At 46.3% G+C, this 24,037-nt stretch overlaps 1 protein-coding gene across 1 annotated transcript in view; it reads right to left on the reverse strand.

The window, feature by feature from the left end:
* Nucleotides 1-234: 234 nt before the first annotated feature.
* The window catches only part of LOC309550595 (zinc finger BED domain-containing protein 4-like), a gene marked incomplete at its 3' end in the record, with an annotated part of 70,863 nt that continues 47,060 nt past the window's right edge, over nt 235-24,037 (reverse strand). The window contains exon 6 of the mRNA XM_082250940.1: nt 235-256. Coding sequence (XP_082107066.1) covers nt 235-256 — 22 coding nt within the window. The remainder of the gene's footprint in view (nt 257-24,037) is intronic.

The following is a 24,037-nucleotide window of genomic DNA, read 5'->3' on the forward strand; positions in this document are numbered from 1 at the left end:
CTGTGTATATGGGATTGTATGGTTAGGTTTTCATTACTGTTTTTTTTTTTTTATTATTATTATTATTAGTTGAGCCAGATGGACTTGTGTCTTTTTTCAACCTGACTAACTATGTAACTACTGTATGCTGGTAAAAATTCCATACAAATATGAAATTGCATGAACTTGTCATACAGGTGCAGAAAAATTGGGCCTTGGTTGTTGGTGGTGCCTGAACACTGCAACCCTTCGCAGTTACTCTTTGTGACAGTGTTCACTGGAAATGAAATAACAGATACTTAATGGTTTGAATTGCTTCAGATGGGACGGTAATATTTGTCAGCAATACCTTCATATAGAAATATGAAGATTTATTCCCACTTGACACTGGGAGACTTAGACTGTTATAGACCACTGCCATGAAGTCTGCCTCCTAGATAGTGTGTATTCTGTGTGCTTGTCTGTGAGAGAGACGCACAGACTGTCATTGACGGGCTTCCCTATTGTTTGTGTATTGAAACGGAATGTGGATTGTGTCTGTCCCATTGTTAAATGTTAATGACCTCACATTGTTCTGTCCAGATGGCTAGATAATTAGTTTAGTTCCTGTATACACTTTCATCTGCATATGATACTGTAATCAGCCAGAGGGAAGGGATTGTGTACACTGTATTGGAATGACTGAGTGTAAAAACCCTGTTTCTATTGGATTGTGAATGTCATGTCCTGTCCCCAACAAGGTCCACCTGGGCGGTAAACTTGTGGGGGAAAACTTTATAAAAGAGCAGCTGTACCATTAAAGTTTTGAGTCATACCTCACCCTCAATCGAGAGTCCTGTCTCTTATTGGGGGGATCTACTACAAGGGATTGCTATGCCCTTGGATAATCACTAAGCTCTTGTAAGAACTTGTGTAAGAGCTTGTTTCTGTTCTTGTTCCTGCTTCACTTTCTGGGGAAAGAAAGTGTCACCCACAGGAACCTAGAGCCTTGTCGTCGGTCCAGGGTGGGTAGGCGACGGTGAGACCCCAACCAAGCTGCGGTGGTTCGTGAAGTCTGAAGTGGTTATGGTGTCTGGTGGAGCGCTTGGAGCCCTCGGGAAGCCCTAGGAGCATCCATCAATGGAGGTACCAGGTCGGGGTGCCAGTTGATTTGTTACATTGGTGGCAAGAGGTGGGATGGCATCCTAGTGCGAGGAGAAGCAGCGAGGAGACACCAGTAACATTATGGAGCGAGCTAACACCCGTGCAGTGTCCCCATATGAGGAGGAGTTTCTCTGGAGGTTGTAGCAACACTTGGCCCAACAGGATGGGCCTGTATCAGAGGAAAGCATACTGGAGTGGAGAGATGTCACTCGAAAGGAAATGTCATATGAGGCCTTAGAGGATGTGCAGTGGAGGTGGAGAGAGCCTTCCTAGTGAAGAACAGCAGTTCCAGGTATACGTTGCCCTGCGGTTACCTTTCCTATGAGAGCAACCCCTGGATGAGTGGGAGAGAGAGCTGTGGGACCTGATTTGGAAGGAGTTGTGGCTGGATGAAGCTTACCGGACACTAAAGTGGTACGCCACCCGGTGCGACCACTGGATGGCTGATGACAATATGCCGGGAGGTGAGGACTAGCTGTGGAAGGCCTTTGAGGAGAGCAATGACTTTGGATGTCCAGCAGGGTTTCGGCGCTGGGAAATCCACGACACCAGGGAAACCCTACGGGGTCTCCCCAGAGCGGCTCACCTGGGGTCAGACCTGATTCATCTTGTCAGAATGGATCGGAAACTGGAGCAGGACGACTGTGCTCCATTCCACCCCAATCTACCCTGCAAGCAGTGCTGGGTGGCAGATCCAGACCCACAACCCTTCAATTGGGAGAGACATTATAGACTGGTACTGGGAAGACCCACCGATGGCAGGTGGAGATGTGACCGAGCTCTCTCTACCGGCCTTACAGGGAGTTTGGGCAGCCGGCCCAGATCCCCAGCTACAGCAGGAGTTACTGGGAATAAAGACAGTCGGTTCTACTTCCCAGCGGCAGACAGAGTCACAGAGAGCCGAAGGTGTCATCCTTCCTCCCCAGCGGCAGTGTACCTTCCAGGGAGAGAAGACAACTAATTCTTCTCCCCAACCACAGGGAGACAACAGCCCTGACCCCAATGGTGCAGACGGGACTGTGGTCTCTGCACCAGACCTACAGGGATGCTGGACGGCCGGTGCAAATCCTCAACCTACCCCGCAGGAATACCCAGAAGAGGAGGAGGTAGGCGATCCCTCCTCTCTACAGCAGACCCCCAATCAGGTCCTGGGGGTAGTATTTGCCAACCCCAAACCAGCAGAAGAGCTGGCAACAGGGCAGAGTGATACCAACCTCTGCCCAGCATCCGCAAAAACTACAGAGTTCCAAGAAGCTGGGGAAATTGGCCCCTTACCCCAGCAACAAGCTGTTGAGGTAAAGCTTCTACACCCAACTGAAGCGCTGGCAGCCTGACAGAGAGTCAATGACCTCTGCCCCACACCTGTGGTAGTTCCGGAAGCCCAGGGTGAGAAGGGAGGTTGCTGTCCTCCCTCCCCAACAGTCAGTCAGAGCGAAGAAAATTGTCTTCCCTCTCCAGCCAGGATCTGTGCATCTGGGAGACAGTACCAGAGAAAGGTTGTCCCAACCACCAGATGGGGGTAAGGAAGATGGAGCAGCTGACTACCCTCCCCAGAAGCAGTTGGTGCCCCAGAATGATGACACCAACCCAGCAGAGGAGCTAGCAACAAAGCATAGTGCGGCTGGCCTCTGCAGTCAACATACAAATGACGGAGTTCCTGTGGTAGTGGATGGGACTACCGTCTTCACTTGTAAAGCCCAGGGATGCTGGGCAGCCGGCGCAGATCCCCAACAGCTTGATGAAGTGAGCCCCACCACCCTGTCTTCTCTCCAGCGGCTAAATGGACTCCCGGTAGAAGGGCCAGTCCATGCTTATCCCCAGCGGCGGGTATGTGCTATGAGAGAGGAAGAGGTTGACTGAGTGAGTAGTGCTGTGTTCCAGACAATTTGTTTGGGGTACTGGGTGGGTGAGAACATTGGGAGGGCCCGTGGAACACAGCCTACCTTTAGAGAGGTTGGAAAACCGCTCTCTCAGCCCACTAGGCCCCTCTTATGTCTAAGTCACCCTGTGTCTATTAGGACACAGGGTGCCCAAGAAGCCCAATCTGGCCTGCCCAAAACCAGACTTCCACAGACTGATCGGCTATGAGTGATCCATGCGTCTTGCCAAAACAAACTTACAAACTATGTGGAACTTTGTCAAGGAAGCTGTCATGATGGATTGACTCTTTGGGACTTGTTACCCGACTAACTCAGGCACAGACCAGTTGGAGGTCTGGTACCTAGTTAGTCTACCTTTGGGGGGAAGATATGTGATGGTATTCACCATCACTGGCAGTGAAAAAACAGATACTTAATAGTTTGAATTGCTTCAGATGGGACAGTAATATTTGTCAGCAATATTTTCATATAGAAATATGAAGATTTATTCCCACTTTACACTTGAAGACTTAGACTTTTATAGACCATTGCAATTAAGTCTGTCTCCTAGATAATGTGTATTATGTGTGCTTGTCTGTGAAAGAGACACACAGACTGTCATTGACAGGCTTCCCTATTGTTTGTGTATTGAAATGGAATGTGGATTGTGTCTGTCTCGTTGTTAAATGTTAATGACCTCACATTGTTCTGTCCAGATGGCTAGATAATTAGTTTAGTTCCTGTATACACTTTCATCTGCAAATTATACTGTAATCAGCCAGAGGGGAGGGATTGTGTACACTGTATAGGAATGACTGAGTGTAAAACCCTATTTCTATTGGATTGTGAATGTCATGTTCTGTCCCCAACAAGGTCCACCTGGGCAGTAACCTTGTGGAGGAAAACTGTATAAAAGAGCAGCTGTACCATTAAAGTTTTGAGTCATACTTCACCCTCAATCGAGAGTCCTGTCTCTGATTGAGGGGGATCCACTACAAGGGATTGCTATGCTCTTCATACTCCCTTGGATAATCACTAAGCTCTTGTAAGAGCTTGTGTAAGAGCTTTTTCCTGTTGTTCCTGCTTCACACTTTGGGGAAAGAGAGGATCACCCATGAGAACCTGGAGCCTTGTTGTAGGTCCAGGGTGGGGAGGAGACTGTGAAACCTCAACCAAGCTGCAGCGGTTCGTGGGGTCTTAAGTGGTTTTGGTGTCTGGTGGAGTGCCTGGAGCCCTTGGGAATCCCTAGGAGCATCCGTCAACGGAGGTACCAAGTCGGGTTGCCAGTTGATCCATTACACTCTTGCTGGTCGCAGGAACGGGCCATGCTGGTAAAAATTCCATCCAAATTTGAAATTGCATTTACTTGTCATACAGGTGCGGAAAAATTGGTCCTTAGTTGTTGGTGGTGCCTGAACACCGCAACCCTTTGCAGTTACTCTGGCTGGTCGCAGGAACGGGCCATGCTGGTAAAAATTCCATACAAATTTGAAATTGCATGTACTTGTCATACAGGTGCAGAAAAATTGGGCCTTGGTTGTTGGTGGTGCCTGAACACCGCAAACCCTCGCAGTTACTCTTGCTGGGCGCAGGAACGGGACCTGCTGGCAAAAATTCCATACAAATTTGAAATTGGCTAAGATCAAGTGTAATATCTGTTCTTATCAATGATCTAGTGGGGGCACTATGCTGTCATCTGACCTGGCTAAGGTTGGGTGGTGGCTACGCAAACCTGCTGTAGTGATGTGGACAGGGAAGGGTAGTATCGGCAGGAACTGAAACGGAAATTGTGCCTTTGGTGTTGGTGGTGCCTGAACCCCTCCAATTTACTCTTGCTGGGCACAGGGACAGGCTCTGCCATTATAAATTCTCCTCCTCTTCCTCTACCTCTTCCTTCTGTGTGTTTTGTGTCCCACAGGCATGATATCTGCATAAAGGGGGCCTTGTGAGGAAAGGAAGTCCTTCTCTTCCTCCCGCTGTTTTGCCCCAATTGCCCTGTCCATGATTCCACAAAGCATGTGCTCCAGCAGGTAGACTAGAGGGATAGTGTCACTGATGCATGCATCGTCCCGGCTCACCATCCTTGTGGCCTGGTAAAATGGTGACAGGGCAGTGCATGCATCCTTTTTTAAAAGCCACTGGCGTGGCCAAAAAAAGCCAAGCTCCCCTGAGCCTGTCCTTGTGCCATACTCACACAAGTACTCATTGATGGCCCTCTGCTGGGTGTGCAGCCACTGCAGCATTGCCAATGTTGAGTTCCACCTGGTGGGCATGTCACAAATGAGGCGGTTGGTGGGTAGGTTGAATTCCCCACATACAACCTATTCCTGGCTCAAGCTGTCGTGGCGTCAGCCTGCAGAGTTGACAGAATCTCTGCCCCGGTGTGACTCCTATCCCCTAGACAAACCAGCTGAAGCACTGCATGGCCTCTTTTAGTTTGACTGCTTGCGTAGCCCATTAAACGCTTAGGGAGCACTGCTGCTTCAGAGGACATATCAGTTGAAGAGGACATGGAGGAAGAAGAGGGGGAGGTGGAATAGACAGATGTGGCAGAACCAGCACCAGCTTTTTGGAGGCGTGGTGGCAAAGCAAGCTGCAACACTTAACCCAGTCCTGCATCCTTCCCAGCTGCCAGCAGAGTTACCCAGTGCGCCATGAAGGAAATGTAACATCCCTGTCCATGCCTGCTGGACCAAGAGTCAGCAGTAATGTGAACCTTCCTGCTGGCTGCTCTGTCCAACGAGGCCAAAACATTACCTTCCACATGATGGTAGAGAGACAGAATGGCCTTACGCAAAAATAGATTTCTTTTTGGTACCTGCCACTGTGGTTCAGCGCATTCCACAAATTTGCGAAAGGGGGCAGAGTCTACCAGATGAAAAGGCAGCAATTGTAGTGCTAGCAATTTAGCCAAGCTAGCATTAAGACACTGAGCAGGTGGATGGCTGGGACAGTATTTTTTTCTAGGGTTCAGCAACTGGGGTGGTGAAATCAAGTGGTGGTGTACTGCTAGCAGATTGGGTGCAAGTATCTGTGGCACTCATTGCTATACCTTCTTAATGCAGGTTTTTGAGAAGATATGAGGTATAGTGAGGAGCTGAACACCCCCCTGTTTGGTTCGCACCAGAACATCACAAACAGGGGAAATGTTCTAGCGAAGTCCAATAAAGTCTATGGGACACAAACATGAAAAATCAAAAGTCCTAATTTTAAAGTCTTAAATGCAAGTTATTGGCCCAAAAAAGTGTATGGGGACCTGGGTACTGTCCTGGGGGACATGAACCAATTCAACATTTTTTTTAAAAACAATTGTTTTTACAGGAACAGTGATTTTAATAATGTTTAAAGTTAAACTATAAAAATGAAAAATTCCTTTAAATATTGTGCCTGGGGGGACCCCCTTAATGTGCCTATAAAGTGGCGCATTTGTGCGAATATATGTAGCCTGCTGCAGCAATACTTACATTTCTAAAGGAAAAAATGTAATTTAAACTTCCTCGTGGCTGTAATGTGTTGTCGGGTCCCTGCAAAAATAATTTTAAAAAAATGAATAAAATGGCGTGAGGTCCCCCCCCCCCCCCCAGTCCATACCAGGCCCCTCGGGTCTGGTATGGATTTTGAGGGGAACCCCCACGCCAAAATTTAAAAAAAAAAGGCCACATGCCCTCAACATGGGGGAGAGTGGGTGCTTTGGGGCAGGGGGCTCTGCGGGCGGGATATAAGTTAGTTCGGCAGGGAGTGAGTGTTCAGTCTAAGCAGGCTTGACGGTGGCATAGGTGGTAGAATACCAGGCTTGAAATTGAGAGGTTGTAGGGAATTGAGGTATAGTAGGGTTAAAGATCCCAGATGAGGAGCAAGGTGAAGTATGCTTGTTTTTTATCTTGTGGCTCTTTCGACTCAAACTCGAAGCTCATCCCTAATGTTGGGCCCAACTGTGTGACTAGACTGTGAAGTTTCAAACATTTGGTATTACTATACTTGGGAGGAGTTGCAAAAAAGATGTAATTCTAAGTATGCCTTTCCTGTGTGTTAGACACAAATACACTTGAAGAAGTTTATTAAGATATCACCCCACTTCAATATGTGGCATGGGGGGGGGGGGGTCAGGTTTATTACACCAGTTCTACAAATAATTGGCCAGTAACTGTTGTCACTGTGTGTAGCACTGTTTACACAGCAAGAGGCCAAATTTTTGCAGGACTAAAATACACTCTTAGAAAATTATACTGTTAAATAACACCCCACTTCAATATGTGGCATTGGGGGGGGGGGCAGGTTTATTACACCAGTTCTACAAATAATTGGTAAGTAACTGTTGTCACTGTGTGTAGCACTGTTTACACAGCGAGAGGCCACATTTTTGCAGGACTAAAATACACTCTTAGAAAATTATACTGTTAAATTACACCCCACTTCAATATGTGGCATTGGTGTAGCACACCAGTTCAAATAATTGGCCAGTGAGTTTGGCGCTGTGTGTACCAGACTTCACTCAGCAAACTAGGCAATATTGCTGCATGACACAAATACACTTGAAAAAGTTTACTCAGATAACACCCACCTCAATATGTGGCATTGGGGGGGGGGGGGGGGAAATTGGTCTATCACACCAGTTATAATACATTATGAGTGCTTTTGTCACTGTGTGTAGTGTTGCTGCAGAAACGCTCAGTCTCACCACCACACCTGTCACAATGCTGCACAGTGCACAATAATAGTACTAATCCACTATAATATGCTTTCTACAAAGTATATTATACTGTGGATTACCCCACCCCTTTTAAGTGCACTGCACTGCAATACCAAAAAATTTGCAGCCCTTTACATGACTTTTGTGGACATTAACAGAGCAATTTGTGTGTGACTGCAGCCGATCTCTAACTGCCCCTAAAGCAACCACTGGATACCTACCCCTATAGTAAAGAGACTGTAATAGACCCTATAACGACATTGGATCATTTTAAATGACTTTTGTGGACATTGACAAAGCGATTTCTGTGTGACTGCAGCCGATCTCTAACTGCCCCTAAAGCAACCACAGGATACCTGGCCCTGTAGTAAAGAGACTGTAATAGACCCTATAACAACATTGGAGCATTTTAAATGACTTTTGTGGACATTGACAAAGCGATTTTTGTGTGACTGCAGCCAATCTCTAACTGCCCCTAAAGCAACCACTGGATACCTACCCCTATAGTAAAGAGACTGTAATAGACGCTATAACAACATTGGATCATTTCTGTGTGACTGCAGCCGATCTCTAACTGCCCCTAAAGCAACCACAGGATACCTGGCCCTATAGTAAAGAGACTGTAATAGACCTTAAAACGAATTGGAGCATATTAAATGACTTTGGTGGACATTGACAAAGCTATTTGTGTGTGACTGCAGCCGATCTCTAACTGCCCCTAAAGCAACCACAGAATACCTCTCCCTAATCTCAAAAGATACTAGACCTATACCGAAATACCAGCCCTTAAAAGGACTTTTGTGGACATTGACAGAGCGATTTGTGACTGCAGCCGATCTCTAATTGCCTCTAAAGCAACCACTGGATACCTCTACCTAAGCTCAAAAGATACTAGTAGACCTATACCGAAAAATTCAGCCCTGGAAAGGACTTTTGTGGATCTTCACAGCGCTATATGTGTCTAGCAAACTCTCCCTGACTAGCACAGCAGACCTCTCCCTACACTAGCAGAAAGCGGAATGTGAAATGGCAGTATAAAATTATACTGTTAAATTACACCCCACTTCAATATGTGGCATTGGTGAAGCACACCAGTTCAAAAAAATTGGCCAGTGAGTTTGGCGCTGTGTGTACCAGACTTCACTCAGCAAACTAGGCAATATTGTTGCATGGCACAAATACACTTGAAAAAGTTTACTCAGATAACACCCACCTCAATATGTGGCATTGGGGGGGGGGGGCAATTGGTCTATCACGCCAGTTATAATACATTATAAGTGCTTTTGTCACTGTGTGTAGTGTTGCTGCAGAAATGCTCAGTCTCACCACCACACCTGTCACAATGCTGCACAGTGCACAATAATAGTACTAATCCACTATAATATGATTTCTACAAAGTATATCATACTGTGGATTACCCCCTCCCCCACCCCTTTTTAGTGCACTGCACAGCAATACCAAAAAATTTGTAGCCCTTTACATGACTTTTGTGGACATTAACAGAGCAATTTGTGTGTGACTGCAGCAGACTTGTATAAAGTACTCAAAATTTTTACTTGAGTAAAAGTACAAGTGCTCGATCAAAAAGTGACTTTAGTAGAAGTGGAAGTGCTCGGAGAAAAAGTTACTTAAGTAGAAGTACTAAAGTATTCAACATTTTTTTTTTACTTAAGTATTGCAAGTAGTTTTTTCAAAAAAATTGCTACTTAAGTACTAAAAGTAAAAAGTACCAGTAGTTTTGAAAAAAAAATTCTACTCAAGTACTGAAAGTAGAAGTGTAGCGGCCGCCCCCATAGAAAGAGGGGTTTCGCCGCCAGAGATGTTCTCTTCCCCCTAGTGTGAGGGATGCTGTAGATTAGAGCAGGAAACGCTCTCACCATAGCTAGTGATTGAGCGATCCAAGCAGAAGGGAGATAGAGCTGGTATAGCCTTCTCCCACAAACATGAGATGACACTCTATGCTGTGAATCTAAGCAAGACTGTTTATTACATTCCCAGACATACAGTTACACACAGCTAAGGGGCACTCCCCTTAGCCTTGCAGGGGGGGGGGATGAGACAAGGACCAACCAATGAGAACTGAACATTTGTACAATGATACAGGCAGTCTTAATACACACCCCCTGCGAAGAGATGTCTCCAGCTCAGGGTATTGTCTGTGTCATGAATCCACACACTTAGACACAGGAACAGGAGGGGGGGGGATGGGCTGTAACATTACATTACATTAACTCAATGCCATGAATCATGCCATCTTCAGTTGTTCAGAGGATGAATAAAGGGAAAATAAAATGCAATAAAAGTGCAATGTCCCAAACTCATAGGAAAATTACACGAAGGGGTTTACAATCCAGGGACAGGGTGATCCGTCACACATAGTGATGTCGCGAACATAAAATTCGCCGTTCGCGAACGGCGAACGCGAACATCAGCGAATGTTCGCGAACCGGCGAACATTGCGAACCGCCATAGACTTTAATAGGCAGGCGAAATTTAAAACCCACAGGGACTCTTTCTGGCCACAATAGTGATGGAAAAGTTGTTTCAAGGGGACAAACACCTGGACTGTGGCATGCCGGAGGGGGATCCATGGCAAAACTCCCATGGAAAATTACGTAGTTGACGCAGAGTCGGGTTTTATTCCATAAAGGGCATAAATCACCTAAAATTCCTAAATTGTTTGGAATAACGTGCTTTAACCACTTTACCACCGGAGGATTTTCCTGCTAAAAGACCAGGGGGTTTTTTGCGATTTTTTACTGCGTGACTTTAACGGACAATTGCGCGGTCGTGCGACGCTGTACCTAAACGAATTTCACGTCCTTTTTTCCCACAAACAGAGCTTTCTTTTGGTGGTATTTGATCACCTGTGTGATTTTTTGATCACGCGCTATAAACAAAAAAAGAGCGTACTTTTTGCAAAAATAACAATATTTTTCACTTTTTTTTATATGAAATTCCCCCCAAACAAAATGTAAAAATCTAAATTTTTTAACATTTTTGGCCAATTTGTTTTACGCTACCTATGTTTGGTAAAAAAAATCTCAAAAAGCGTATTTTGATTGGTTTGCGCAAAAGTTATCGCGTTTACTAACAAAGGGAAAGATTTTTGTCATTTTTGTTGTTTTTTTTTTTAACGAGTAATGGCGGCGATCTGCGATTTTTTTTGCGGTACTGCGACATTGCGGCGGACAGATCGGACCCTTGACTGACATTTTTGACACTTTTGGGGGTACCAGTGACATTAATGCAGTAATCAGTGCTATATATATGCACTGTTACTGCAAAAATGACACTGGCAGGGAAGGGGTTAACTGTATTGGACAGGGAGGGGTTAAGTGTTTCCTAGGGCGTGCTTCTAACTGTAGTGGGACATGGCTATTGGTGTGAAAATGAAGATCATTTTTACACAGGGAGAACTGACAGGCGGCTTGTTTACATAAGCCGCTCTGTCTTTCTCCCGCTGTACCGGCGATCGTAGTGTGACCGGCGGACATCGGGTCCGCCAGTCACACTCCCGCACTCCTCTGTGAACGAGCCGAGGCGGGCTCGCCCGCTATTGGCTCTAGAAGGAGTGACAGGCGAGCGACGTAGACCTACGTCACTCTGCCTGGCCGGGGCCGACTGCCGCAGTAAATATACTGTGAGCAGTCGGCAAGTGGTTAAAACATCCAGTGTGTGTATACGATCAGGTATGATGTTGTATCGTTCAGGTAGTGTAAGGGTTACGCCCGCTTCACAGTGACAGACCAAACTCCCCGTTTAACGCACCGCAAACAGACCAGAACCGACCAAAATGGGACAGGAACTGTGCTTTAAGGGTTAGGGTTAGGGGCTAGGGTTAGGGTTACGGTGAGATACTTAGGGTTAGAGTTAGTAACCCTACCCCTACGCCTCTAACCCTAACCGTCTAACCCTAAGCACTAAAAATAAACCTAACCCTAGCCCTAACCCTAATTCTAATTTTTTTTCTGGTTCTGGACATGCTACAGAGCTGAAACTTCACAGGTACATATTTTAGACCCCCAGACACTGAATCACACAAAAAAAAAGTTCTTAAAAATTGTAATTTTTTGATAGAGAGCCAATTATTGGAAAAATTTAAAAAAAAATAAAAATAAAAAATGTCTTTGGATTTAGCATCTGGGGGGTCTAAAAAGTGTACCTGTGAAGTTTCAGCTCTGTTGCATGTCCGGAACCAGAAAAAATTACGAATTAGGGTTAGGGCTATAGGTTAGGCTTAGGGCTAGGGTTAGGGTTAGGGCTGGGGTTAGGGTTAGGGTTAGGGTTATTTTTATGGCTAGGCTTAGAGGGTTAGGGTTAAGGTTAGAGGGTTAGGGTTATGGTTAGAGGGTTAGGGTTAGGTTTAGTGTTAGGGGCTAGGGTTAGGATTACGGTGAGATACTTAGGGTTAGAGTTAGTAGCCCTACCCCTACCCCTCTAACGCTAACCCTCTAACGCTAAGCACTAAAAATAACCCTAACCTTAGCCCTGACCCTAACCCTAGCCCTAACCCTAACCCTAACCCTAGCCCTAACCCTAACCCTAATTCTATTTTTTTTCTGGTTCTGGACATGCTACAGAGCTGAAACTTCACAGGTACACTTTTTAGACCCCCCCCAGACACTAAATCACACAAAAAAAGTTATTAAAAATTGTCCTTTTTGATAGAGAGCCAATGATTGGAAAAATTAAAAAATAAATAAAAATAAAAAATTCTTTGGATTTAGCATCTGGGGGGTCTAAAAAGTGTACCTGTGAAGTTTCAGCTCTGTAGCATGTCCGGAACCAGAAAAAATTACGAATTAGGGTTAGGGCTAGGGTTAGGCTTAGGGCTAGGGTTAGGGCTAGGGTTAGGGTTAGGGCTAGGGCTAGGGTTAGGGTTAGGGTTATTTTTATGGCTAGGCTTAGAGGGTTAGGGTTAAGGTTAGAGGGTTAGGGTTATGGTTAGAGGGTTAGGGTTAGGTTTAGTGTTAGGGGCTAGGGTTAGGGTTACGGTGAGATACTTAGGGTTAGAGTTAGTAGCCCTACCCCTACCCCTCTAACTCTAACCCTCTAACCCTAAGCACTAAAAATAACCCTAACCTTAGCCCTGACCCTAACCCTAGCCCTAACCCTAACCCTAACCCTAGCCCTAACCCTAATTCTATTTTTTTCTGGTTCTGGACATTTTAGACCCCCCAGACAATAAATCCAAAGAAATGTTTTTTTTTTTAAGTTTTCCAATAATTGGCTCTCTATCAAAAATGACCATTTTTAAGAACTTTTTTGTGTGATTTAGTGTCTAGGGGGTCTAAAAAGTGTACCTGTGAAGTTTCAGCTCTGTAGCATGTCCAGAACCAGAAAAAAAGATAATTTTTCAGTAGAGCAGGGATGGTGGGAACCCCTTTTACACCTATATGATCTTTTTTTCTGGTTCTGGACATGCTTCAGAGCTGAAACTTCACAGGTACGCTTTTTAGACCCCCCAGACAATAAATACAAAGAATTTTTTTTTTTAAGTTTTTTTTTTTTTAATTTTTTCCAATAATTGGCTCTCTATCAAAAATGACCATTTTTAAGAACTTTTTTGTGTGATTATGGGCCTGATTCATAGTACAGCGAATTGGCGTTTTGGCGGGTTTTTTGAGAACCGGCGAATTCGCACGTCAGAAGTGGTATTCAGAGAACGGCGGGCGGAAAATAGCGCCTAGTGTGAGATTCATTAAGATGCAACAAGGTCAGAGCGCGACTTAAAAACACGCCAGCTAAAAGCTCGACTAAAGTTTTGCCAAATTTTCCCCTGTACCCCCAAAAATCCCAAACAACTGTGGAAGGTGTGGAAGACAATTTGGAGATGACTGGCTTTTAAAAAATGTCAAAAAATGACTTAGAAAGAGAGATATCTGAAAAAGTGTAGAAAGGTTAAAAAGCTCCTCCAGCCCCGAGCTGCGAACACGCGAATGTGCGCATGCGCAATGCCAAATAGGCTCAAAAACTTCCGCTAGCGCGATTTTGGGCAATTTCTTCTTTGAATACCGATTGAAAATCCGCTGGCTCGCCCATAGAAAATGGAAAAAACCGGCGGATTGGAAAAACATGCACACTTCTAACAGGGGATCCCTGAGTAAACACCATCACGTTACATACACCTTTCCTGCTAACTTTGAAATAATAACAGTGAAATCTACAGTGTTTATATAAAACCTCCACATTATCTAAATTATCCAACCAAATATTACATTGGGGAATGGGTAGTCATATAGAACAAAAAAAGATGTAAAACATATTTTAAATAAAGATTATTAGCATTTCACAAATATAAAGGAAATGTCACAATTTTGCCAATTAGTGTTGAGCGAACACGGACTGTATTATTCGTGTTCGTACCGAATAATTTGATTTTTTGTACCCGAACACGGACACGGACACTTTACTGTATGTTCGGGTAAAAATCCGTGTTCGGTCGTTTTATTTCCGGGTTTTGCATGCTTTGGCGCTCTTTTCATGGCGGGCTTTCAACAGCCAATCAACAATCGTTTAACTGGTGTGCCTTAAGCCATCCCAGCCATGCCTGCAAATGTCTCAGTAGCTGTGATTGGCCGTCTGAAGCATGTGACCAAGTCTTTATAAGTTCCAGGCAGCCGCAGCGTCTTCATTCTGCTGCTTAGATCAGGGACAGAGCACACATCAACGTGCTGGCTGCTGATTAGGGAAAGACAGGCAGGAAAAAACCATTTGTGTCCGGATACAATTGAGGGACAGGTCGGAGTGTTTAGGCAGGGTGAGTTGTAGGCATTTTAGGGATAGAGTCTGCTGAATTATAGGGTCAGTGTCTTCTACAAACTACAATCGATATTGCTGTGTGGGGGGTGGGGTCTGCACTCAATCCTGATCTACGATCTCTTCTCAATCCTGTTAGGGAGAGGCTGCTGCTGAATTTTAGGGTCAGAGTGTTCTACAAACTACAATCGATATTGCTGTGTGGGGTCTGCACTTAGTCCCGATCTACGATCTCTTCTCAATCCTGTTAGGGAGAGGCTGCTGTTGAATTTTAGGGAAACTGTGTTCTACAAACTACAATCGATATTGCTGTGTGGTGTGGGATAGGAGATAGGCAGGTGTCAGTGATCCACATCCATTTTTCTGTGTGTGAGCTGCAGTGAACACAATCTTTTTGGGCTGCAGTGAACACAATCTTTTTGGGGTGCAGTGAACAACGTCCTTTTTGGGGGTGCAGTGAACAAAATCTTTTTGGGGTGCAGTGAACAAAATCCTTTTTGGGGTGCAGTGAACAACATCCTTTTTGGGGTGCAGTGAACACAATCTTTTTGGGGTGCAGTGAACAAAATCCTTTGTGGGGTGCAGTGAACACAATCTTTGTGGGGTGCACTGAACACAATCTTTTTGGGGTGCAGTGAACAACATCCTTTTTGGGGTGCAGTGAACACAATCTTTGTGGGGTGCAGTGAACACAATCTTTTTGGGGTGCAGTGAACAAAATCCTTTTTGGGGTGCAGTGAACACAATCTTTGTGGGGTGCAGTGAACACAATCTTTTTGGGGTGGAGTGAACAAAATCCTTTTTGGGGTGCAGTGAACAACATCCTTTTTGGGGTGCAGTGAACAAAATCCTTTTTGGGGTGCAGTGAACACAATCTTTGTGGGGTGCAGTGAACACAATCTTTTTGGGGTGGAGTGAACAAAATCCTTTTTGGGGTGCAGTGAACAACATCCTTTTTGGGGTGCAGTGAACAAAATCCTTTTTGGGGTGCAGTGAACACAATCTTTTTGGGGTGCAGTGAACAAAATCCTTTGTGGGGTGCAGTGAACACAATCTTTTTGGGGTGCAGTGAACAAAATCCTTTTTGGGGTGCAGTGAACAACATCCTTTTTGGGGTGCAGTGAACAAAATCCTTTTTGGGGTGCAGTGAACACAATCTTTTTGGGGTGCAGTGAACAAAATCCTTTGTGGGGTGCAGTGAACACAATCTTTGTGGGGTACAGTGAACAGAATCTTTGTGGGGTGCAGTGAACACAATCTTTGGGGGGTACAGTGAACACAATCTTTTTGGGGTGCAGTGAACAAAATCCTTTGTGGGGTGCAGTGAACACAATCTTTGGGGGGTACAGTGAACACAATCTTTTTGGGGTGCAGTGAACAAAATCCTTTGTGGGGTGCAGTGAACACAATCTTTGGGGGGTACAGTGAACACAATCTTTTTGGGGTGCAGTGAACAAAATCCTTTGTGGGGTGCAGTGAACACAATCTTTGTGGGGTGCAGTGAACACAATCTTTTTGGGGTGCAGTGAACAAAATCCTTTTTGGGGTGCAGTGAACAACATCCTTTTTGGGGTGCAGTGAACACAATCTTTTTGGGGTGCAGTGAACAAAATCCTTTGTGGGGTGCAGTGAACACAATCTTTGTGGGGTACAGTGAACAGAATCTTTGTGGGGTGCAGTGAACACAATCTTTGGGGGGTACAGTGAACACAATCTTTTTGGGGTGCAGTGAACAAAATCCTTTGTGGGGTGCAGTGAACACAATCTTTGGGGGGTACAGTGAACACAATCTTTTTGGGGTGCAGTGAACAAAATCCTTTGTGGGGTGCAGTGAACACAATCTTTGTGGGGTGCAGTGAACACAATCTTTTTGGGGTGCAGTGAACAAAATCCTTTTTGGGGTGCAGTGAACAACATCCTTTTTGGAGTGCAGTGAACACAATCTTTTTGGGGTGCAGTGAACAAAATCCTTTGTGGGGTGCAGTGAACACAATCTTTGTGGGGTACAGGGAACAGAATCTTTGTGGGGTGCAGTGAACACAATCTTTGGGGGGGTACAGTGAACACAATCTTTTTGGGGTGCAGTGAACAAAATCCTTTTAGGGTGCAGTGAACACAATCTTTGTGGGGTGCAGTGAACAAAATCCTTTTTGAGGTGCAGTGAACACAATCTTTGTGGGGTGCAGTGAACACAATCTTTGTGGGGTACAGTGAACACAATCTCATACTTCTGAAGATTTGAGGGTGCTGCCTGTTCCATACTCCTCCTCCTACTGCTCAACCATCCTTTTAGGGGTACAAACAATAGTAATTGGGGCCTAGTGTGGTGGTGTACGTGTGAGATACATACACTTTCTTTTTGATCATATTTTCTATTCCGCTATTCAATTAAAACCTTTGGGGATCAATTAAATTGCGTGATAGTCTGTGTCGGTACGTGTGAGATCCACCTTTCCAAGTTTTTGGGGTTCATCTCATACTTCTGAAGATTTGAGGGTGCTGCCTGTTCCATACTCCTCCTCCTACTGCTCAACCATCCTTTTAGGGGTACAAACAATAGTAATTGGGGCCTAGTGTGGTGGTGTACGTGTGAGATACATACACTTTCTTTTTGATCATATTTTCTATTCCGCTATTCAATTAAAACCTTTGGGGATCAATTAAATTGCGTGATAGTCTGTGTCGGTACGTGTGAGATCCACCTTTCCAATTTTTTGGGGTTCATCTCATACTTCTGAAGATTTGAGGGTGCTGCCTGTTCCATACTCCTCCTCCTACTGCTCACCCATCCTTTTAGGGGTACAAACAATAGTAATTGGGGCCTAGTGTGGTGATGTACGTGTGAGATACATACACTTTCTTTTTGATCATATTTTCTATTCCGCTATTCAATTAAAACCTTTGGGGATCAATTAAATTGCGTGATAGTCTGTGTCGGTACGTGTGAGATCCACCTTTCCAAGTTTTTGGGGTTCATCTCATACTTCTGAAGATTTGAGGGTGCTGCCTGTTCCATACTCCTCCTCCTACTCCTCAACCATCCTTTTAGGGGTACAAACAATAGTAATTGGGGCCTAGTGTGGTGGTGTACGTGTGAGATACATACACTTTCTTTTTGATCATATTTTCTATTCCGCTATTCAATTAAAACCTTTGGGGATCAATTAAATTGCGTGATAGTCTGTGTCGGTACGTGTGAGATCCACCTTTCCAAGTTTTTGGGGTTCATCTCATACTTCTGAAGATTTGAGGGTGCTGCCTGTTCCATACTCCTCCTCCTACTGCTCAACCATCCTTTTAGGGGTACAAACAATAGTAATTGGGGCCTAGTGTGGTGGTGTACGTGTGAGATACATACAGTTTCTTTTTGATCATATTTTCTATTCCGCTATTCAATTAAAACCTTTGGGGATCAATTAAATTGCGTGATAGTCTGTGTCGGTACGTGTGAGATCCACCTTTCCAAGTTTTTGGGGTTCATCTCTTACTTCTGAAGATTTGAGGGTGCTGCCTGTTCCATACTCCTCCTCCTACTCCTCAACCATCCTTTTAGGGGTACAAACAATAGTAATTGGGGCCTAGTGTGGTGGTGTACGTGTGAGATACATACAGTTTCTTTTTGATCATATTTTCTATTCCGCTATTCAATTAAAACCTTTGGGGATCAATTAAATTGCGTGATAGTCTGTGTCGGTACGTGTGAGATCCACCTTTCCAAGTTTTTGGGGTTCATCTCATACTTCTGAATATTTAAGGGTGCTGCCTGTTCCATACTCCTCCTCCTACTGCTCAACCATCCTTTTAGGGGTACAAACAATAGTAATTGGGGCCTAGTGTGGTGGTGTACGTGTGAGATACATACACTTTCTTTTTGATCATATTTTCTATTCCGCTATTCAATTAAAACCTTTGGGGATCAATTAAATTGCGTGATAATCTGTGTCGGTACGTGTGAGATCCACCTTTCCAAGTTTTTGGGGTTCATCTCATACTTCCGAAGATTTGAGGGTGCTGTCTGTTCCATTCTCCTCCTACTCCTCATCCATCCTTTTAGGGGTAGAAACAATAGTAATTGGGGCCTAGTGTGGTTTTGTACGTGCGAGATACATACACTTTTTTGGATCATATTTCCTATTCCGCTATTCAATAAAAACCTTTCTAGGGCAAGATCTTAAATTACAGAAATATGAGGAGACCGTCAAATAAGGGCCGTGGCCTGGGTCGTGGTGCTGCTGGTAGAGCTCCTGTTGCAAGGAGAGGACGTGGTCGATCTGTGCCAGCTACACGCACAAGTGAAACACCTTCCTCAAGTGTGAGTAGGCGACAGAACCTGCATCAGTATTTGGTAGGGCATCATACGCCCCTAGAAGTGATGAGGCCAGAACAAGTGGAGGCGATAGTAGATTGGTTTGCTGCTGACAGTGCCTCCAGTTCCTTCACATTGTCTCTCACCCAGTCTACTGCAGAAAGGTCACAGTTGGCACCTGCAGCCGATGTCCAACCGTCTTTCACCTCACCCCCTTGCAAATCAGGCAAGCAGTCTGAGCCCCAAGCCATACAGCAGTCTCTTCTTCTTTTTGATGACTCTGTCAGCAGGGTTTCCCAGGGCCATCCACCTAGCCCTGCCCCAGAAGTGGAAGAGATTGAGTGCAGCGATGCCCAACCACTTATTTCTCAAGATGAGTACATGCAAGGATCATCGCAGCACGTTTCCGATGATGACGAAACGCAGGTGCCAACTGCTGCGGCGTTCAGCATTGTGGAGACCAACAAGGAGGGCAGGGGTGAAGACTGGGTGGAAGATGATGTGGAGGACGATGAGGTCCTCGACCACACATGGAATGAACGTCATGCAGGTGACCTGAGTAGTTTGGAGGAAGAGGCGGTGGTCGCACAGAGCCACCAGCACAGCAGAAGAGGGAGCAGGGTGCAGAAGCGGAGCGGCCGTGCCCTAGACACTACGCCCGCTACTGCCCAACGCAGCAAGGGAACGAGCGCACCAAAGTCAGCTCAAAGGAGTTCTCTAGCGTGGAAGTTCTTTAGAAAATGTGCTGATGACAGGACACGAGTGGTTTGCACCCTGTGCAATCAGAGCTTGAAGCGAGGCATAAACCTTCTCAACCTGAGCACAACCTGCATGATCAGGCATCTAAGTGCAAAGCACGAGCTGCAGTGGAGTACACACCTTCAAAACCAAGAAACGTCTCTGGCTCATCCTGCTTCCTCTTCTGCTGCAGTCTCGGCCGCTCCAGCCACATCTGTAGTGATACCGGCATCTGCCACCCCGCAAACAGACGATCTGTCAGCAACACCACCACCTGGGTCACCAACAACCATCTCCGCAATGTCCCGTGGAAGCGTTCAGCTTTCCATCTCCCAAACACTTGAGAGGAAGAGGAAGAGGAAGTACCCCCCTACCCACCCGCGATCCCTGGCCCTGAATGCCAGCATTTCAAAATTATTGGCCTTTGAAATGCTGTCATTCCGTCTGGTGGAGACGCACAGTTTTAAAAACCTTATGTCGGTGGCTGTCCCACAGTACGTCGTGCCCAGCCGCCACTACTTTTCCAGGCAAGCCATCCCTTCCCTGCACAACCAAGTGGGGGAAAAAATCAGGTGTGCACTGCGCAACGCCATCTGTGCCAAGGTCCACCTAACTACCGATACGTGGACCAGTAAGCACGGTCAGGGGCGTTATATCTCCCTAACGGCACACTGGGTAAATGCAGTGGCGGATGGGCCTGAGGCGGATAGCAATTTGGCGCATGTCCTTCCACCACCGAGGATTGCAGGGCGCTTCAGTTTGCCTCCTGTTCCTAACTCCTCCTACTCCGCTTCCTCATCCTCTACCGCCTCCTCATCCGGACAGCGTAACACCTTCACCACCAACTTCAGCACGGCCAGGGGTAAACGACAGCAGGCAGTTTTACAACTTGCCTGTTTGGGGGACAAACCACACACCGCGCAGGAGTTGTGGAGGAGCATGGAACAGCAGACAAATGAGTGGTTGCTACCAGCGAGCCTCAAGCCCGGCCTGGGCGAAATCTCATAGCAGCTCTGGGCCTAGCTGGTTTGACGCACATCCCTTGCCTGGCGCATGTGCTGAATTTGGTGGTGCAGAGGTTCCTTAAAAACTACCCCGATATGTCAGAGCTGCTGCAGAAAGTGCGGGCCGTTTGTGCGCACTTTCGGCGTTCTCACCCTGCTGCTGCTCGCCTGGCAGCGCTGCAGCGTAACTTCGGCCTTCCCGCTCACCGCCTCATATGTGACGTGCCCACAAGGTGGAACTCCACCTTGCACATGCTGGAAAGACTGTGCGAGCAGCAGCAGGCCATAGTGGAGTTTCAGCTGCAGCACGCACGCGTGAGTCGCTCTGCGGAACAGCACCACTTCACCACCAATAACTGGGCCTCCATGCGAGACCTGTGTGCCTTGTTGCGCTGTTTTGAGTACTCCACCAACATGGCCAGTGGCAATGACGCCGTTCTCAGCTTAACTATCCCACTTCTATGCCTCCTTGAAAAAACAATTCGGGCGATGATGGAAGAGGATGTGGCACAGGATGAGGAGGAGGAGGAGGATGAAGAGGTAACATTTCCAAAGCTTTCAGGGCAGTCATTCGCAAGGGGCTCCGAGGGTGGGTTCCTGCACACACAAACGCCAGGGACACAACTGTCCAGCAGGGGCACAGTTCTGGAGGATGAGGAGGATGAGGAGGAGGAGGAGCTGGAGGAGGAGATGGAACCATGTTCACAGCAGGGTGGCACCCAGGCCAGCTCATGGCCATCACTGGTGCGTGGCTGGGGGGATACAGAGGACACGGACGATACACCTCCCACAGAGGACAGCCTTTCGTTGCCTCTGGGCAGCCTGGCACACATGAGCGATTACATGCTGCAGTGTCTCCACAACGACCGCCGAGTTGCCCACATTCTAACTTGTGCTGATTACTGGGTGGCCACGCTGCTGGATCCCCGTTACAAGGACAACGTACCGTCCTTAATTCACTCACTGGAGCGCGATCGCAAGATGCGCGAGTACAAGCGCACGCTGGTAGACGCCATGCTGCTGGCATTCCCATCTGACAGCGGGGCCGCAGTGGAAGCACAAGGCAGAGGAGGAGGAGGAGGAGGTCGCCAACGCAACCAGGGCACCGCCAGCACCTCAGAAGGCAGGGTTAGCATGGCCGAAATGTGGAAAAGCTTTGTCAGCACGCCACAACAAACAGCAGCACCAGCAGCTCAGATGGAACGTCTTAGCAGGAGGCAGCATTTTACCAACATGGTGGAGCAGTATGTGTGCACACGCCTACATGTAGTGAATGAGGGGTCTGCCCCCTTCAACTTCTGGGTCTCCAAATTGGGCACATGGCCTGAGCTTGCCCTTTACGCCTTGGAGGTGCTGGCGTGCCCTGCAGCCAGTGTATTATCTGAACGGGTATTTAGCACGGCTGGGGGCGTTATAACAGACAAGCGCAGCCGCCTGTCCAGACACAATGTGGACAAGCTCACGTTCATTAAAATGAACCAGGCATGGATCCCACGGGACTTTTCCGTACCTTGTGCAGAATAGCAATGGATACCGACCTTACCCACCCATTGTTCCATTTTTGCTCTTTCTCACTCTTTTGGGGTGTACCCTCATTTAAAATTTGTGAAAAGAAGCAGTGTTGGCTACCTCGTCCTCCTCCTCAGGGCCAGATTAACGTAGGGGCTATTGGAGCTGCAGCTCCAGGCCCCTACCTTTTATATAGGCCCCGGGTTGGCCATATTCACTGTTACCGCTCTTCTGTCACTTGTAAACACAGAAGTCTGGCTTCTATGCTCGCTTCCCCAGGCAGCACCCTCAGAACCTCCCCACACAGCGCGAAGGCCGGACAAGGAGGGACAGTTGCCGATGCATGGATGTGTTTATGGGCTTCAGAGACAGCATCCCATGTTGAATTAGGCATGCATGGCTGCACCCTTCCTCCTCTGGGTGCATGGCAAGGCACGGCCCTTAAGGCCCTTCAAAATCCTCAGCACCAAGCCCATGATGCTCTTAATCCGGCCCTGGTCCTCCTCCACCGCCGCTTCCACCTACACCACCCATAGGTGTGCGCAGCCTATTGCATTAAGGTGTGCACCCCAAAGTTGAAATACACATGCATGTGTTTGCCAGCAGGGAGAGTAATGTATCGGGGCCATGTACCTGTAGGCAAAGAGAAATAGAGCAGAGCAGGTCCGAGGGAGATCTTTCCCATCTCCTCACTGGCAATGCTATGTGCCCTAGGTGATTAGGGTGTGCCCAGGCACACCCGGCACACCCTGTGCGCATGCCTATGTCACCGCCACATCCACCACCACCTCAACCTCCCTCCTACTCCATATGGGCCTCGTCCTTCAGAGATGAAGAAGAACATTGTTTTATTTTTCTGTTTTTTTTTTTGTTTTAAGTTATTTCCCTATCCACATTTGTTTGCAGAGCACTTGCCATGCTCTTAATTATGTTTTGCTGCCATTTGCAGCACTCTAGCCCTTTCCTTTGGTGTTTTAGAGCCATTTTAGTGCCTTAAAGTTTGGGTCCCCATTGACTTCAATTGGGTTCGGTGTCCGGGAAAAGTTCGGTAAAAGTCCGGGACACGGACCCGGACTTTTTTTTAAAGTTCGGCCGAACCCGTCGAACACGGACATCTAGGTGTCCGCTCAACCCTATTACCAATATTCTATGTGTTTACAAAGAATGTTTTTCTAAAATATAACAACATTTTCTTCCATATGGGTATGGCCAAGTGTTAGCATTTGACTATCCATTTAACTGAAGGTATATTTATATCCCCATACTTGGCTAATTAGCAAAGTATGCCCAACAAACAAATATAGCTTTAGCTCACTCACAATATTGCTACATATTCACTTATGTGGCATCTTTTGTATTTTGTTCATGTCTTTAGATTAAAAGTTTACTGATACACATGCCTTTTTCAAACATGAGCAAAATTATTGATGTAAACCTTTGGAGTTTTGAAGACCTCCAAGTGTTGCCCATACAGAGGGCTCCTTCTGGATTCGAACTTACAAACCTACAGCATGAAGGCATACTCCCTAATGATTGTGCTATTTCTCAGTCCTTACTGCCATTAAACAAGCTCCTGTCCACTTGTGAGCGTTGGGTGTTTTTCTCCTGCTGTCAAAATGCTCACATGGGAACAGGGGCCATTGAACTGAATAGGATTGGACTTTTTGGCTGTTTTGGGAGTTGATCCTTGAGCTGTACAAATCCCCCCAAATGCCACCAAAACGCGCTACGTTCACATGTAGGTGTTGTGGTCTGTTTGTGGGGCTTTTTAACGTTATTTCATATAAAAATGCCTTGCCAAAAAATGCATGTCAAAACTCCTGGGAAAACGCCAGCAAAAATGCCCATAAGAACGCCTGATATAATTGCCACGCCAAGATTAGGGATGTTCATGAGTGATGAGTCAGATTGTTGGCTTACATATCTGTTCAATCTTCACAATCTAAACTGCCAATTACAAAAAGGTGTGTTTCAATTGTTTCCCTAAATATATATCTCGCTTTCTCTCGCTCTCTCATGTAATTGTATGTATTCCTGTATCTAAACC

Source organism: Pelophylax lessonae (genome assembly GCF_965119305.1).
Source record: "Pelophylax lessonae genome assembly, chromosome: 3".
Taxonomy (NCBI): domain Eukaryota; kingdom Metazoa; phylum Chordata; class Amphibia; order Anura; family Ranidae; genus Pelophylax; species Pelophylax lessonae.